At 37.1% G+C, this 15781-nt stretch overlaps 1 protein-coding gene across 3 annotated transcripts in view; it reads right to left on the bottom strand.

Annotated features, from left to right (window-relative positions):
• LOC130682129 (probable ubiquitin carboxyl-terminal hydrolase FAF-X) overlaps positions 1-15781 on the bottom strand; it is a 165969-nt gene that overhangs the window by 17279 nt on the left and 132909 nt on the right. For all 3 annotated transcript variants that reach the window (XM_057496262.1, XM_057496264.1, XM_057496263.1), the window contains one exon: positions 1511-1684. In XM_057496262.1, the coding sequence (XP_057352245.1) occupies positions 1511-1684 (174 nt within the window). The remainder of the gene's footprint in view (positions 1-1510; positions 1685-15781) is intronic.

Genomic DNA, 15781 nt, shown 5'->3' with positions numbered 1-15781 from the left:
TATACTAATAGAACTATTTTTGAATGGCATATTATACATACTGTTACTATGACAGAAACCAGCCCAGAGGAGGAAAAGGAAGTCTTAAAAGATAAATGGGATTGACGGTTTCTTCTATAAAACTTAAAGGGTGCTCTAGAAAAACACATCAATGCTCTGTTACATTAAAAAACATGGGAATCTTGTATAATCCTAAAGTAAGAAAAGTTTAGCTGGAAGTGTATGTAATTTATAGTTTGAGTATTTTCACTTAGCAGAGTAAAGCAATAAAATTTAGAAGTAATTTGACAATTGAATAAAAAACTGACTACTAATAGGATAAGGGGACAAAGAGTTGGATAGTTTTTATTGTCCACCTAATGCAAAATATCTTTCGTAAGGACCAAAAGTTGGTCAAATTAGGTGAGTGAGTCTCCCATCTTCCAAATGAATGCTAACTAACATGATAAAGAATTTTCATTTATGTAGTATTATTTTTCCCAAAATCATTTCTACATCTTCAAAAGAACTCGCTCTTCCACTCACACCCAACTAATGTCTATAAAGTAAAAAGGATGACTCAACATTACTTCTACTGGGTTGTAGAAGACACCATACTTTTGTGGTTATTTTCATGAGAAGGATTTCAAAACATTGTATGAACATAACAAGTGCCAAAGTAAAACTTCTACACAATACAAGTGTCTGTCCACCAATGAACTCTGTGAACGGGACTCTTATAACTGAGTTACATGTATTTATTTATTTATTTTTATTTTTATTTATTTTATTTATTTATTTATTTTCATTAGGAATGATTAGTGAACCGATTTCTCTATTACTTTGTTTAACAATAAAACTTCTACACAATAAAAGTGTCTGTCCACCAATGAACTCTGTGAAAGGGACTCTTATTACTGAGTTACATTTATTTATTTATTTAATTAATTTATTTTTTATTAGCAATGATTAGTGAACCGAATTCTCTATTTACTCCAAAACACAGAATGTCTTCTCAACTCTTGCTAAATTTTTTGATGCAAACATATCCAACCATCTCAAGAATGACAAGAATACATAGAAATTTTTTGTAATTTAAAAAGTTGACTTTTAAATTGCTACCAGAAATTATGCTCCAGACATGCCAGTTATTTTCTACACATACTGTATTTAAGATATTTCAATTATAGTTTTAATATAACACAACAGGGAAATATAGTTATAAGTAATAACTGCAGATTTATGGAAAATGCTATGTTATACACTAGGATATGACAAGGCAAAGAAGAACATATGATAAAGTAGTTAAAAAGTCAATAAACCTCCTTAGAAAACAGAAGCAAATGTTACTGAAAAGGAAGAAACAAAGAACAGAGTGCTAAAAATTAAAACACAGAGATGTAATTCATTCACAGTCCTAGGCAGTTAGTGATAATTGCCACAGCCTGCTTTCATACAGTTAAGAACTAGTAAAAATTTTATTAAAGACTACACTAAAAAGCACATACTAAAAATGTTAATTAGCACTTACCTATGTGGACAGCCTTGGCAAATCTTCTGATCAGCAAAGGAACCTCCTAGGACTTGACTTAACATAGCTGGATGTCCTAAAGCTTTTAAAGCTTCATCTAAACTATCCACCAAACAATGAAGAAACTCTACGGCATCATATTGTTCACGTAGATTAATAAGTTTACCCCAAAGCCTAAGAAGAAGACGGAATAAAACAGCATTTTACATCCCCAGAATATTCACATTTTACTTTTCATTAACAATGAAAATGACAATGATATAAACAGAGTGATTTTTTTCAAATTGAGAGAGACAGGTACATCTGATTCTAGAGTGAGTGGATTTGAAACTTAGGCCAACCAATACTGAAAAACAATACCACGTGTGTGTACACAAAATGAAAATGAGTGCTGCTAAAAAAAACCCGGTCATACTGGATGGTATTAGTAACATTTTATATTTTATGTTCATGTTTAATATTTACAGAATACAAGAATAGAACTAGAACTATATTTTTAGCAAAAGACATAGCAAAATGTTGAGTTTACTAAGGTTTATTGACTGTGTGTGCATAATGTGCCTTCATAATCCTAAAACCTGCTTATTAAAAAAATTAACTTACAATTTACATACAGTAACATTCAATCTTTTTGGAGCACAGTATGTGATCTAGTATGTCACTTTCACCAAATGAAGACAGTTGTATAATGGTCACTACAAGGAAGACGCCAAACCATATATCTCAGTTCATCCTGCCAAATTTACTATACCATGTCAGTAGTCAGAGCATTCCGTATTCTTTAATTTCTTAAAACCAACTGTTTTTTAAACCTTTACAGTAGCCAGTCAAAATAGTGCTTTCAAAGATATTTAACTTAGTTCTTCCAGTTTTTCTTGTACGAGTGATTGCATCTCTTTTCCCACCACACTTATCTGAAAATTAACTTTACTTAGAGAGAGCTATAGTACCACATAATAACTAAATTTTCTTCCAGGTTTGGAGGATTTGAAATATTTGTAGTAAGGAAATCGCTCTCCTTTTGAAGCCTGCGTAAACTTCTTGGGGGTGCTAGTCATAAACGTGAAGATGATGAGAGCTACTGGATCCGAAGGCTAACGTGAAAAGTAGCAACCTGATTTCCCCCATCCCTACCCCAGCAGAACTAGCCCTTCATGGTCTAAGTCATCGATGACTCCTGAAAACAACAGTGGCTTCTTGTTTAAAATGGAACTGTACCTGCTAGAATAATGTGGCAAGAAAAAATTGCTTTGTTTTTCTTATTAGCCATCCACACTGTAGTAATGGGGCTTCCTGAAGTGATTACTGGAAGACTTTTTCTTAGGAGACCGAATTCTCACTTTAACAAAAGGCTCAGAAGGCTGGAGTGACGGTTATCTTCCTTCTTTTGTACTTCAAGTGCTCATTTTATGCGGTTTTTAACAGGTTTGTTTCCACTGCAATCCCTTAGTGCCTTTCTAGCAACTGTACTTGTTTCTGCTTCCTATCTGTGAATGACCAAGGGCTTAATTGCGGTTCCACCATTTCAAACAGTTCTCAGAAGATTCTTCACTTGCAAGAGTTGGGATGAGGCCAGATGAAAAATTATTTGCCAAATATTCCATCACTGCTAAATCACTCTGTTCTTTCAATTTACCAGTCTAATTATGATGTCTGTTTCCAGTTTTTCTATTGCCATTTGATGCCTGTCTGCTGATAAAGCTGGAACACTTTCAAAAGGAATGACTTTGGTAGAATAAGGTGCTTTGTTGTGATTAGAATGTGTCGTAAGTGATTCAGTCAAGGTTGTCTCCATGAGCTCAGGAAGTAACTACAGCCAAATACCCTAGTGACTGAAAATATGAATAGCTGATAACAGCTGTTACCTATATCAAGGTGTAGCCAGATACTACGGGCAAACAAAGTTGCAGGCCTCCAAAAGCACAAATCCCAGAGCAGCCAATTCTAGCAATAAGGACTTAACAAGGACATGGGATCAAGTAAAAAAAAAAAGTTTTCTCTTCTGTAAAATGGAAGGAGATATCAACACTATGATTTTATGTTACTTTGGAAATGAAAAGTGACATGAAAAACACAGCCTGATTAAGAGAAAGGATGCAGAGCTTAGGTCTGCATTCAAAAAGTTGTGAAATCTTGGGAAAGTCACCTCAGCTCTCTGAGCCCCAAATTCCAAATCAATGAGCTGACACTGTGGCTCAGCTTTATAAATTCCTTTTCAGCTCAGAAAGCCTAGGATATCCAGTCTAGGGAAAGAACCAGGCTTGTCAAGGTATTAAAATAGGCAAAACAGTACAGCATAGCAGATGGAATTAAGGGAGTTCTCCTGTTTATCTGAAACTTTGCTCCATTTGACATTTCTCAACCTCTTAATTGAGAATGTACTTAAGTTCTCAGTACCTAACCTACAGAATGGACATATTAATTTCCTAACCTACAGAATGGACATATTAACAACATCTACTTCACTGCGCTGTAACAATTTAGTGAATTAATACACAGAAGTGTTTGGAGCAAAGTTTGGCATATAGTTAAGTATTCCATAAATGTTATCAATCGGTAGTACTTGTTGCAAAATAGCTGTTTGAATCACCTGATTATATATCGATGTTTTTTGAAAAATAAGCTCAGTGAGCAGATTTTTTTGTCCTTTCCAGCCGCTTATGAATAGGTGGCTAGAACATCTACAGTGCTGCCTGTAGTAACACTGTGGGCCAATACCTGCTGGCACAGAGAAGACAAAAATATAACCAGTGAAGAGGAAGAAATCTTATTAAGACTGACAAGAGATGGGATATTAAAAACTGAAAGTTTATGTTTCAAGCACTCCAAACCCTCTTTCTCATACTAAATATTTTGACCCATCACACATACGACAAGATGACAAGAGATCCCCATGCTGCAAAAAGGGCCTACAGAACTTCTGCCCATATTTGTCATTTGCTTTTTGTATTTTTTTTTGAAGTTCAGTTGGCACAAATCTTATATTGGTTTTAAGTATACAACACAGTGGCTGAAGAGTTACCCATATTATTAATTTGCACCCTGACTAGTGCAGTTACTATGTCTTGCAGTTGATTTGTTTAAATTTGTTCACTGAACCATGATTACTCTGAAGTATGCTGTTTAGCCCCCATGTGTTTGTGGGCTTGTCTTTGTTGTGTAATTTATTTCTAGTTTCATACCATTGTGGGCTATGAAGCTGCTTGATAAAATTTAAAACTTTCTGAATGTATAAAGGTTCTTTTTGTGGCCTACTATGTGGTATTTTCTCAAGAGCATTCCTTGTACACTTGACAAAAATGTGTATCTTGCTCCTTTGGGTGGAATATTATGTAAGTATCTGCTAAGTCCATCTGATCAAGTGTGTTGTTCAGTGCCTCTATGTCCTTATTCATTCTGTTTAGTTTATCTATTGATGTGAGTGATATGTTAAAGTCTCCTAAGATGAAGTGTTATGATCTATATCCCCCTTATATCTGTTAGTATTTTAAAAAATATTTAGGCGCTCCTGTATTTGGTGCATATTTATTATTTACTTATTTAAATTTTTTATTAAGGTTTTATTGATATACTCTCTTACAAAGGTTTCACATGAAAAACAATGTGGTTACTACATTTACCCTTATTAGCAAGTCCCCCCTTACCCCAATGCAGTCACTGTCCATGAGTGTAGTAAGATACCACAGAATCACTATTTGCCTGCTCTGTGCTACGCTGTTTTCCCCGTGATCCCCCACACCACGTGTACTAAACATAATACCCCTGAATCTCCTTCTCCCTCCCTCCCCACCAGCCCTCCCACACCCCTCCCCCCTTTGGTAACCTATTTTTTGTTCCTTCAGTTTTGCTTCGTTGCTATACTCCGTAAATGAGGAAAATCATCTGGCACTTCTTTTCCCACCTGGCTTATTTCACTGAGCATAATGTCCTCCAGCTCCATCCATGTTGTTGCAAACGGCAGGATTTCTTTCTTTCTTATGGCTGAATAGTGCATACATATTTATAATGGTTATATGCTGTTGGACTGAGCCCTTTATCATTATGCAATGTTCTTCTTTGTCTGCTACTTTTTTGGTCTTGAAATCTACTTAGTCTGATACAAGTACTGCCACTCCTGCTTTTTTCTCTGTGATGTATCTTTTTCCATCCCTTCACTTTCAGTCTGCCTTTGGGTCTGAGATGGGTCTCCGGTAGGCAGCATATAAACAGCTCTTGTTTCTTTCTCTCTTACGCACTCTTTGAATTTTTACTGCCATTTTAGTAACTGTTCTCTAGTTGTTTTCATACCTCCTCTCTGTTCCTTTTTTCTCTCTTATACTGTTCTCTTGTTATTTGATGGTTTTCCTTGGTGTGGTGACTGTATTTCTCTTTTGTAATCTTTTCTGTATCTATTATAGGCTTTAGGTTTGTGATTACCAGAGGTTCAAGGGTAGCTTCCTAACTGTGTAATGGTCTACATTAAGTTCATGAGTGCTCTGTATGAAACATATTCTAAAAGTACTTTTTTCTTCCTCCTCCCTTTACATTTTATATATTAGATGTTGTCATCTGCATTTTTTGTGTATCCCTTGACTGATATTACATATTCTAGATTTTACTACTTTTGGGTTTTCCTTTTTTCTTTTTCATTTCAGACTTGCTTGGATAGTAATGGGTCTACTACCTTTATTACGAGTTTAGATAAAAATACTTAGCCTTCAGAACACTTGTATCTATAAAAAGTCCCTTTGACATACTCTGTTAAGGCCAGTTTAGTGGTGATGAATTCTTTCAACTTCATTTATCTAGGAAATATTTAATCCGTGCTTTAATTCTGAACGATAGCATTGCAGGAGAGAGGACTCTTGGTTGAAGGTTCTCTGTTTTAATAACTGGATGTTTCATGCTACTGCCTTCTGGCCTGTAAAATTTCTGCTGAGCCATCTGGTAGCTTCTGTATAGCAAATGACTCCAACAGCAGAACAAAAAAGGCAGCTTACAATATGGGGGAGCAGATTCAGAAACAATCCAAACAATAAGGGGTTAACATCCAAAATATATAAAGAACTCATAAGGTTCAACACCAAAAAAATCAAATAGAGAGGAGGAGCCAAGATGGCGGTGTGAGTATGACAGTGGGAATCTCCTCCCAAAAACATATATATTTTTGAAAATACAACAAATACAACTATCCCTAAAAGAGAGACCAGAAGACACAGGACAACAGCCAGACTACAACCACACCTGCGAGAACCCAGCGCCTGGGGAAAGGGGTAAGATACAAGACGCAGCCCGGCGGGACCTCAGGCCCCTCACCCCAGCTCCCGGCGGGAGGAGAGGAGTTGGAGCGGGGAGCGAGAGGGAGTCCAGGACTGCTACGCACCCAGCCCCAGCCATCCGCACCAGAGTGCAGACATACAGTGCATGCGTGGGGTGCTGTAAACTAGGGAAGCAGGACAGTAAGACCTGTGAGCGGGTCCTGCAGCCGGCACCCCTGGGACAAAGAAAAGCGAAGGAACTCCGGGCGCACTAAGCCCCTGGGCAACAGCTCTGAGACCCTTCACGAAGGTAAACAGCCAAACAGCCCCCCGTCCACTACCCCTCCGAGGCCCCGCCATAGCAGAGCAGCGGCCTGAGGCTGGCCACGCCCACAGCAAGGGAGCTTTCTCCATACGGGCCGGGCAAGATACAGAGACCCAGTCTACACGCAATTGCCCAACACAAGCCACTAGGGGTCGCAGTTGTCCCAGTAAAGAAAGGCCAGGAGCGAGTGGAAAGATTCTTGGCTCTCCCAGCTGACAGTCGAGTCAATAGCATAACCACTGTGCCTATCAACATGAAAAGGCAAAAAAACTCGATCCAGACAAGACTAACCCAGACATCTTAGACTTCTTCCCCTGAGAGGGAACCTGGGGAGATAGATTTAACCTATCTAACTGAAAAAGAATTCAAAACAAAAGTCATAACCATGCTGATGGACTTGCAGAGAAATATGCAAGAACTACGGAGGGAGAATACAGAAATAAAACAGTCTCTGGAAGGACTTCAAAGCAGAATGGACGAGATGCAAGAGACCATCAATGAACTAGAAAACAGAGAACAGGAACACAGAGAAGCTGATGCAGAGAGAGATAAAAGGATCTCCAGGAATGAAAGAATACTAAGAGAACTGTGTGACCAATTGAAACAGAACAATACCTGCATTATAGGGGTACCAGAAGAAGACAAAAAATCAAATAACCCAATAAAAAAAATGCAGACACGAATAGACATTTCCCCAACAAAAAATAAAGATGGCTAACAGGTATATGAAAAGATGCTCTATATTTTTAGTTAATCATCTGTGAAATGCGCTCAAAACCACAATGAGAACTACGTCACACCACTCAGAATGGCCACTAACCAAAAGACAAGAAATGACAAGTGTTGGTGAGATGCAGAGAAAAGGGAATTCTTCTATACTGTTGGTGAAATGTCAGTTAGTGCTGGAAAGCAGTGTGGAGTTTCCTGAGAAAACTAAAACAGAAATACCATTTAACCCAGGAATTCCAAATATAGGAATTTACCCAAGGAAAACAAAAACCCTGATTTGGAAAGACATACGAGCCCCTATGTTTACTGCCACATTACTTACAACAGCCAAGATGTGTATGTAAGCTACCAAAGTGTCCATGAACACATTCAGCCATTCAAAAAGAAAGAAATCCTGCAATAATTTGGGTCATTTGCGAGAATATGGCTGGACCTAGAGGATGTTATGCTCAGTGAAATAAGCTAGGCAAAGTAAGATAACTATCATATGATTTCACTTACTTGCTCAATCTAAAACCAAAACAAAATTACGAGAACAGCAGTAGACTCACAGTAAGAAGTGACTGGTGTTTACCATGGGGGAGGGGTTGGGGTAGGTGAGTGAGGAAGGTGAAGGAGATAAAGGGACACAACAATTCTCAATCATAACACAAGCTGGTCACAGGGATGGTAGAAGAGCATGGTGAATACAGCTAATGATTCTGCGACGTCTTTCTAGGTAGACAGATAGTAGCCACACTGGTGGGGTAAACAATTTAATCATGTGGGTAACTGGTGAACCACTGTGTCGTATACTTGAATCTAATACAAGATTGTATACCCACTAGACGTCAGTAAAAAAAAAAAAAAAGGACTATTACAGAGTATATGACTTTTGTAGTTAGTTCTTTTTACTCAGCATAAGCATATTGCTGAAATCCACTGAACCTTTTCAATGTAACACCATTACACCAGTTTGACTAACCTGAGTTGTAGAAGAACATAATTGTTTCCAGCCTGTTCATCTATTCAGAACTGTATGAACATTCATGTAGAAATTTTGGCGTGAGCCTAAGTATTGTTTTCTCTGGCATAAATCTTAATAACTGCAATTGCTGTATTGTATACTTAGTGAATATTCAATTTTGTAAAAAACTGCTTTCCAGAGTGGCTATGGTATTTTCTACTCACACCCACAACAGGTGTCCGAGATTTTCTACATCCTACCCAACATTTGGTATTGTCATTTTTTAAATATTATCAATCTGATGTGTGTGTTGTGATATGCATTGTGTGCTTTAATCCCTTTAACGTTTAATCTATAGCATTCTATTTAAACGGGGTCTCATGGAGAGAGCACAGAAATTATTTTTAATCTAATCTGGACAATCGATGTCTTTCAACTGGACTAATTTACATTTTACATAGTACTGATTTAACTGAATTTAAGCACATGTCATTCTTTTGCTGTTTGTAGATGAGGAATTTTTCTTTCTGCCCTTTTATGTATTAATTATATTTTAACATTCAGTTTCAATGCATCTGTTGGCTTTTTGCCTATGTATCTTTCTGTTTGATTTTTAAATATGGCAGCCTTAAGAATTATTTTTAGAACATATACAGACGGTATCTTTTTTTTATGGCTAAAATGCTAAATTTTATGTTGTGTATTTTATAATACAATAAAAGCTGCTTTAAAAACCTACAAAAGCCAAATAAGTAAATCACAAGAAGTACATATTATATGATCCTTTCTATGAAATTCTAAAACATGTAGAATGAACCTATGGTGATAGAGCTCAGAATAATCAGAATACTGATCAACCTGGCTGAGGGATTTTGTTTTTTGTTACTATTGCTATCACTAACCTACAATTACATGAGGAACATTATGTTTACTGGGCTCCCCCTTCACCAAGTACCCCACCACCTACCCCATTACAGTGACTGTCCATTAGCGTAGTAAGATGCTGGAGAATCACTACTTGTCTTCTGTGTTGTACAGCCCTCCCCATTCACCCTCACATTATGCATGCTAATCATAGTGCCCCCTTCTGTTCTTTTTCCCCCCGTATACCTCTCTTCCCAACCATCCTCCCCAGTCCCTTTCCCTTTGGTAACTGTTAGTACACTTTTGGGTTCTGTGAGTCTGCTGCTGTTTTGCTCTCCAGTTGTTTTTCTTTGTTCTTATACTCCACAGATGAGTGAAATCATTTGGTACCTGTCTTTCTCCGCCTGGCTTATTGCAGTGAGCACAATACCCTCTAGCTCCATCCACGTTTTTGCAAATGGTAGGATTTGTTTTCTTCTTACAGCTGAATGATATTCCATTGTGTGTATGTACCCCATTTCTTTATCCATTCATCTCCTGATGGGACACTTAGGTTGCTTCCATTTCTTGGCTATTGTAAATAGTGCTGCAATAAACATAGGGGTGCATCTGTCTTTTTCAAACTGGGTTGCAGCATTCCTATTAGTGGGATTCCTGGGTCAAATGGTATTTCTATTTTGAGCTTTTCGAGTCATCTCCATACTGCTTTCCACATGGTTGAACTAACTTACATTCCCATCAGCAGTGTAGGAGGGTTCCCCTTTCTTCATAACCTCACCAACATTTGATGTTCTTTGTCTTTTGGATGATGGTGACCCTTACTAGTGTGAGGTGATATCGCATCGTGGTTTTAATTTGCATTTCTCTGATGACTAGCGATGTGGAGCATCTTTTCATGTGTCAGTTGGCCATCTGAATTTCTGCTTTGGAGAACTGTCTGCTTAGATCCTGTGCCCATTTCTTAATTGGATTGTTTGCTTTTTGTTGAAGCGCGTGAGCTCTCTATATATTTTGGATGTCAACCCTTTATCAGATCTGTCATTCATGAATATGTTTTCCCATTCTGTAGGATACCTTTTTGTTCTACTGGTGGTGTCCTTTGCTGTTCAGAAGCTTTTCAGCTTGATATAGTCCCACTTGTTCATTTTTGCTTGTTTCCCTTGCCTGGGGAGATATGTACATGAAGAAGTTGCTCCTGTTTTTGTCCAAGAGATTTTTGCTTTTGTTTTTTTCTGTTTCATGACTTACATTCAAGTCTTTAAACCATTTCGAATTTGCTTTTGTGTATGCGCTTCGACAGTGATCCAGTTTCATTCTCTTACATGTAGCTGTCCAGTTTTGCCAACACCAGCTATTGAAGAGGCTGTCATTTCCCCCATTGTATGTCCATGGCTCCTTTATCATACACTAGTTGACCACATGCGTTTGGGTTAACGTCTGGACTCTGTATCCTGTTCCACTGGTCTGTGGGTCTGTTCTTGTGCCAGTGCCAAATTGTCTTGATTACTGTGGCTTTGTAGTAGAGCTTGAAGTTGGGAAGTGAGATCCCTCTCACTTCACTCTTCCTTCTACGGATTGCCTCAGCTATTCGGGGTCTTTGGTGGCTGCCTATGAATTTTAACACTACTGCTTCCAGTTTGTTGAAGGAGGCTGGCTATTGGTATTTGGATAGGGATTGCACTGAATCTGTATATTGCTTTGGGCAGGATGTCCATTTTGACAATATTAATTCTTCCTAGCCAAGAGCATCTTGCAGTTTTCAGGATATAAGTCTTTCACTTCCTTGGTTAGGTTTATTCCTAGGCATTTTCTTCTTTTTCATTCAATTGTGAATGGAATTGTTTTCCTGATTTTCTGCTCGCTCATCATTACTGTCTAGGAAAGCAATAGATTTCTGTGTGTTAATTTTGTATTCTGCAACTTTGCTGAATTCAGATATTTGTTCTAGTAGTTTTGGAGTGTAGTCGTTATGGCTTTTTTATATACAATATCATGTCATCTGCAAAGAGTGACAGTTTGACTTCTTCTTTACCTATTTGGATGCATTAAATTTCTTTGCTTTGTCTGATTGCCATGGCTAGGACCTACAGTACTATGTTGAATAACAGTGGGAGAGTGGGCATCCCTGTCTTGTTCCTCATCTTAGAGGAAACACTTTCAGCTTCTCGCTGTTAACTATGATAGTGGCTGTGGGCTTGTCCTATATGGCCTTTATTATGTTGAGGTACTTGCCCTCTATACCCATTTTGTGGAGAGTTTTTATCATGAATAGATGTGAAATGCTTTTTCGGCATCTATGGAGATGATTATGTGGTTTTTGTCCTTCTTTTTATCATGTGGTGGAGAACGTTCGTGGATTTCTGAATGTTGTACCATCCTTGCATCCCTGCAATGAATCCCTCTTGATCATGGTGTATGACCATCTTGATGTATTTTTGAATTTGGTTTGCTCTTATTTTCTTGAGTATTTTTGCATCTATGTTCATTAAGGATATTGGTCTGTAATTTTCTGTTTTGGTGGTGTCTTTGCCTGGTTTTGGTACTAGAGTGATGCTGGATTCAAAGAATGAGTTTGGAAGTAGTCCCTCCTTTTGTTTTTTGGAAAACCTTAATTTGAATGGGTATCATGTCTTCTCTATATGCATATGTCTGATAAAATCCCGCAGTGAATCTATCTGGCCCAGGTGTTTTGTTCTTGTGTATTTTTTTGATTACCGATTCAATTTCTTTGCTGTTAATTGGTCTGTTTAGATTTTCTGTTTCTTCCTTGGTCAGCGTTGGAAGGCTTTAGTTTTCTAGGAAGTTGTCCATTTCTTCTAGGTTTTCCACAGAGGTTATCTTCTGATATTCAAGTAACACACAGAGCCTCAAAGCCATAAAACTGCCTTAATTTTTCCTTTATATTACAAATGTCTAAGGTTTTTCAATATATACTCAGTGATTTCTTTACCTGGTGTTATTTTTGGTTGCAATATTTATACAACTTAAATCTGAGAACAAAGTAGACTTCTATAAAAACCCAGTAATTGACCTATCTGTGGCTCTTCCTATATTCTTGAAATTCCAAGTTTCTCTTGGCAATATTTTCCCTGTCACCAGACCTTTGAGAATTCTAGAGCAGGAGTTGTGGAGAAATTCCACACAAATTCCTATTTACTTTAGAATGTACTTATTTCCCTTTCACTGTCGAAGAACATTTTCAGGGGATATGTATGTTTGATTCTTCAACTATTTCTTTCTGTCGTTTCCTGTGCCTTTAGTGTCATACCAAGAAATCAGTCAAATTCAGGTTCTCTTCTAAAAGTTTTATAATTTTGTCTCTCATGTTTAGGTATTTAATCCAGTTTGAGTCAGTGTTAATAGACATGTTGTGAGGTAAAGATCTAATGGTAAAACACTGAAAGATTTTCTCTAAGAGCAGGAATAAGGCAAGGATGACCTGCTTTCTTTCTTCCCTTGTATCTGCACAGCACTGGACTTTTACCTAGACTATTTTGTCAAGAGAAGAATAAAGGCATTCAAACTGGAAATCCTGAAGATCGAAAAAACCTGTTCATTCAGCAACAAATTCAGCTAAGTTTTAGGAAACAAAAATCAACACATAAAAGTCACAGTGAAGGGAGCGACTATTATTAATGCACACTGAGTTTCAATTTTGGATGATAATAAATGTTGTGAAGGAAGATGGGTGATGGAGAACAAAATGTGAATGTGCTTAATGTCACTGAACGGTACACCTAAAAACACTTTCTGAAAACAGCAAGGTTTATGTTACATACAGTTGATTATCAAAAATATTACTGAGTTAGATTATAAAACCAAGAGAAAAACTGATAAGAAAGACTTCATCAATATTTAAAATCTTTGTGCATTAAAGTACATTAAGACAGTGAAAAGACCATCTACAGAATGTGAGAAAGTATTTGTAAATCACTTATCTATTAGGGCCTATTATGATAAGTGCCCCAAAATCTCTCACAATGTAACAAAAAGACGATGGGAAAGTATGTGAATAGGTATTTCCCTTAAAAACAACAACAAAACTAAGTAGCCAATAAACACAAGATGTTCAACTATGTTAATCATTAGGAAACTGTAAACCAAAACCACAGTGAGACCTCTTCACATCTATAAAGAAGGATAATATGAAAGGCAAGAGCAGGGAATGAAAAAAGGGAAAAAATATGAATAGTATTAATATTGGCTGAAAAAAATGCAACCCTCATACTTTGATGGTGGGAAAGTAAAATGATACAGAGGACATGGAAGAGTTTGGTGGTTCCTCAAAAAGTTAAGAATTACTATATGGCCCTGCAACTTGACTCCTGAGACAAATGTAAACTTAAGTCCACACAAAAACCTACACATCCTGAATGCTGACATATGTACTATTCACAATCACTAAAAACCATCCAAGTGTCCATCAACTGATGAAGGAATCACCAAAATGTGAGGTACCCATACAATGGCCATGAAATGATGGTCTGATATATGTCAGAAAGTTGAGGCACCCTATAAACATGCTTAGTCAAAGAGGTCAGGCCCCAAAATGCCCACATATTATGTGGCTCTATATGAAATATTCAGATAGACACTTTGTTTCTCTCAACATGATGCCTCAGTCTCCAGGGCCTTTCAATATTCTCTCTTTCACTCATATATAGAGAAAACTAAGCTTTCTTTTATCAAAGTTGGAAAAAGGGGAGAATTGGAGAGTAACTTTTTAACAGGCTTGTGGGACTTCTCTTGGGTGATGAAAGTACTCTAAAACTGGACAGTAATGATGACACAAACATTTTGAATGTAGCCTGCACCACTATTGTATACTTTTAAAGAGTTACAAGAAAAAAACCCTGAAGAGGCTATTATGTGAGTGGATTGCAGGTAATATAAAAGTGCTAGACAAATTGTGAGTGCCATCATTTATATGGAGAGAATATCTGTGAGACAAAAAAACTACATATATTTAAGTACAAACATGAAGATTCGGCAGGAGCATAATTATACTTATCTATATATCCAGTTATAAGTAGACATATGAAGATACAAATACAAACATGCATTTATGGTTCTACTATCTAATTACTATCTAATTACTATCTAAATACATGCACATAATCGAGTGAAAGAGTTTAAGATAAAATCTCATAGTATACCAATTTGGAAGAACAACAACAGAAATGTTGACTGGAATATGCTGAAGAAAGTCCTGAGTCAGAGACAAGACAAACAGGATAAAGACAGAAAGGTCTATACCAGGTGACAGAACTGGAAGCAGAAAGGCCTGTATCTGGAAGGAAGCATTGTATATATGTAAATTATCCTTAAAATGTACACTGATAGTTCATCTTGTGGAATATAGAAACGAATGATGAGAATAGGGGTCATTGTACTTCTAAATCTGTGATGTTCAAAAGAACTTTAAGTGACAATGCTCACATCTATGTATATATATTAGGGGTATTGCTCTGAATCCAACAGAAAGCGTGACCCCAGATGTCAGCTGATCCCTTCGTTTATCCACTTGCAATCGTAATTCTGCAGAAAGCATTCTGAATTCCTGTGAATGACTGTAGCCCTTTTTTATATAGTAAGAAGAGATAGCTCTCCTAGTTACAGTAACGCTCTTAGTCTTAGGTAGTTGGTAGTTACAGTTGGACATGACACATGATAGGAGTTGACAAAATTTGCAAGAGAAAGGAAACCAGGTCAAGATTTTTAGGCTTAAAAACCTAAAAACAGAGCAAATTTTATTGGTCATTTTAGGAGGATGCTAGGACAGTGTTTGATTACTTAACAAACTTACAAAATAAGATTTAAAAAGTATCCTGGTTCTTATACATTTACATAGTAAGGGTAAATGATGACAGCAAGCTTCTCTTATAGATTCAATCTAATACACGGATGATAATCAATGTCAATTTCTGACCATAATGAAAAAAATAATGGGGACCTAACTGTAACTAAATGACTCAAAACCACAAAAAGACATTTTGTATCTCTCCAAGAGAGTAAAATCACCACCTATTAAGTACTCTTGCCCATTCCAAATGGGAAATAAAATGATACTTTAAGTGGTCAAGCATCTTGATATTGGCTGGCTATGAAAACTACAGCTTTTGAACCAAATAAAGCCCACAATCACCCAAGACCTAAGAATAGTATTATAT

The sequence above is a fragment of the Manis pentadactyla genome, chromosome Y, assembly GCF_030020395.1.
Source record: "Manis pentadactyla isolate mManPen7 chromosome Y, mManPen7.hap1, whole genome shotgun sequence".
In the NCBI taxonomy this organism is placed as follows: domain Eukaryota; kingdom Metazoa; phylum Chordata; class Mammalia; order Pholidota; family Manidae; genus Manis; species Manis pentadactyla.
Note: the sequence above shows the minus strand (reverse complement) of the source record. Positions and strands in the feature narration are given on the sequence as shown.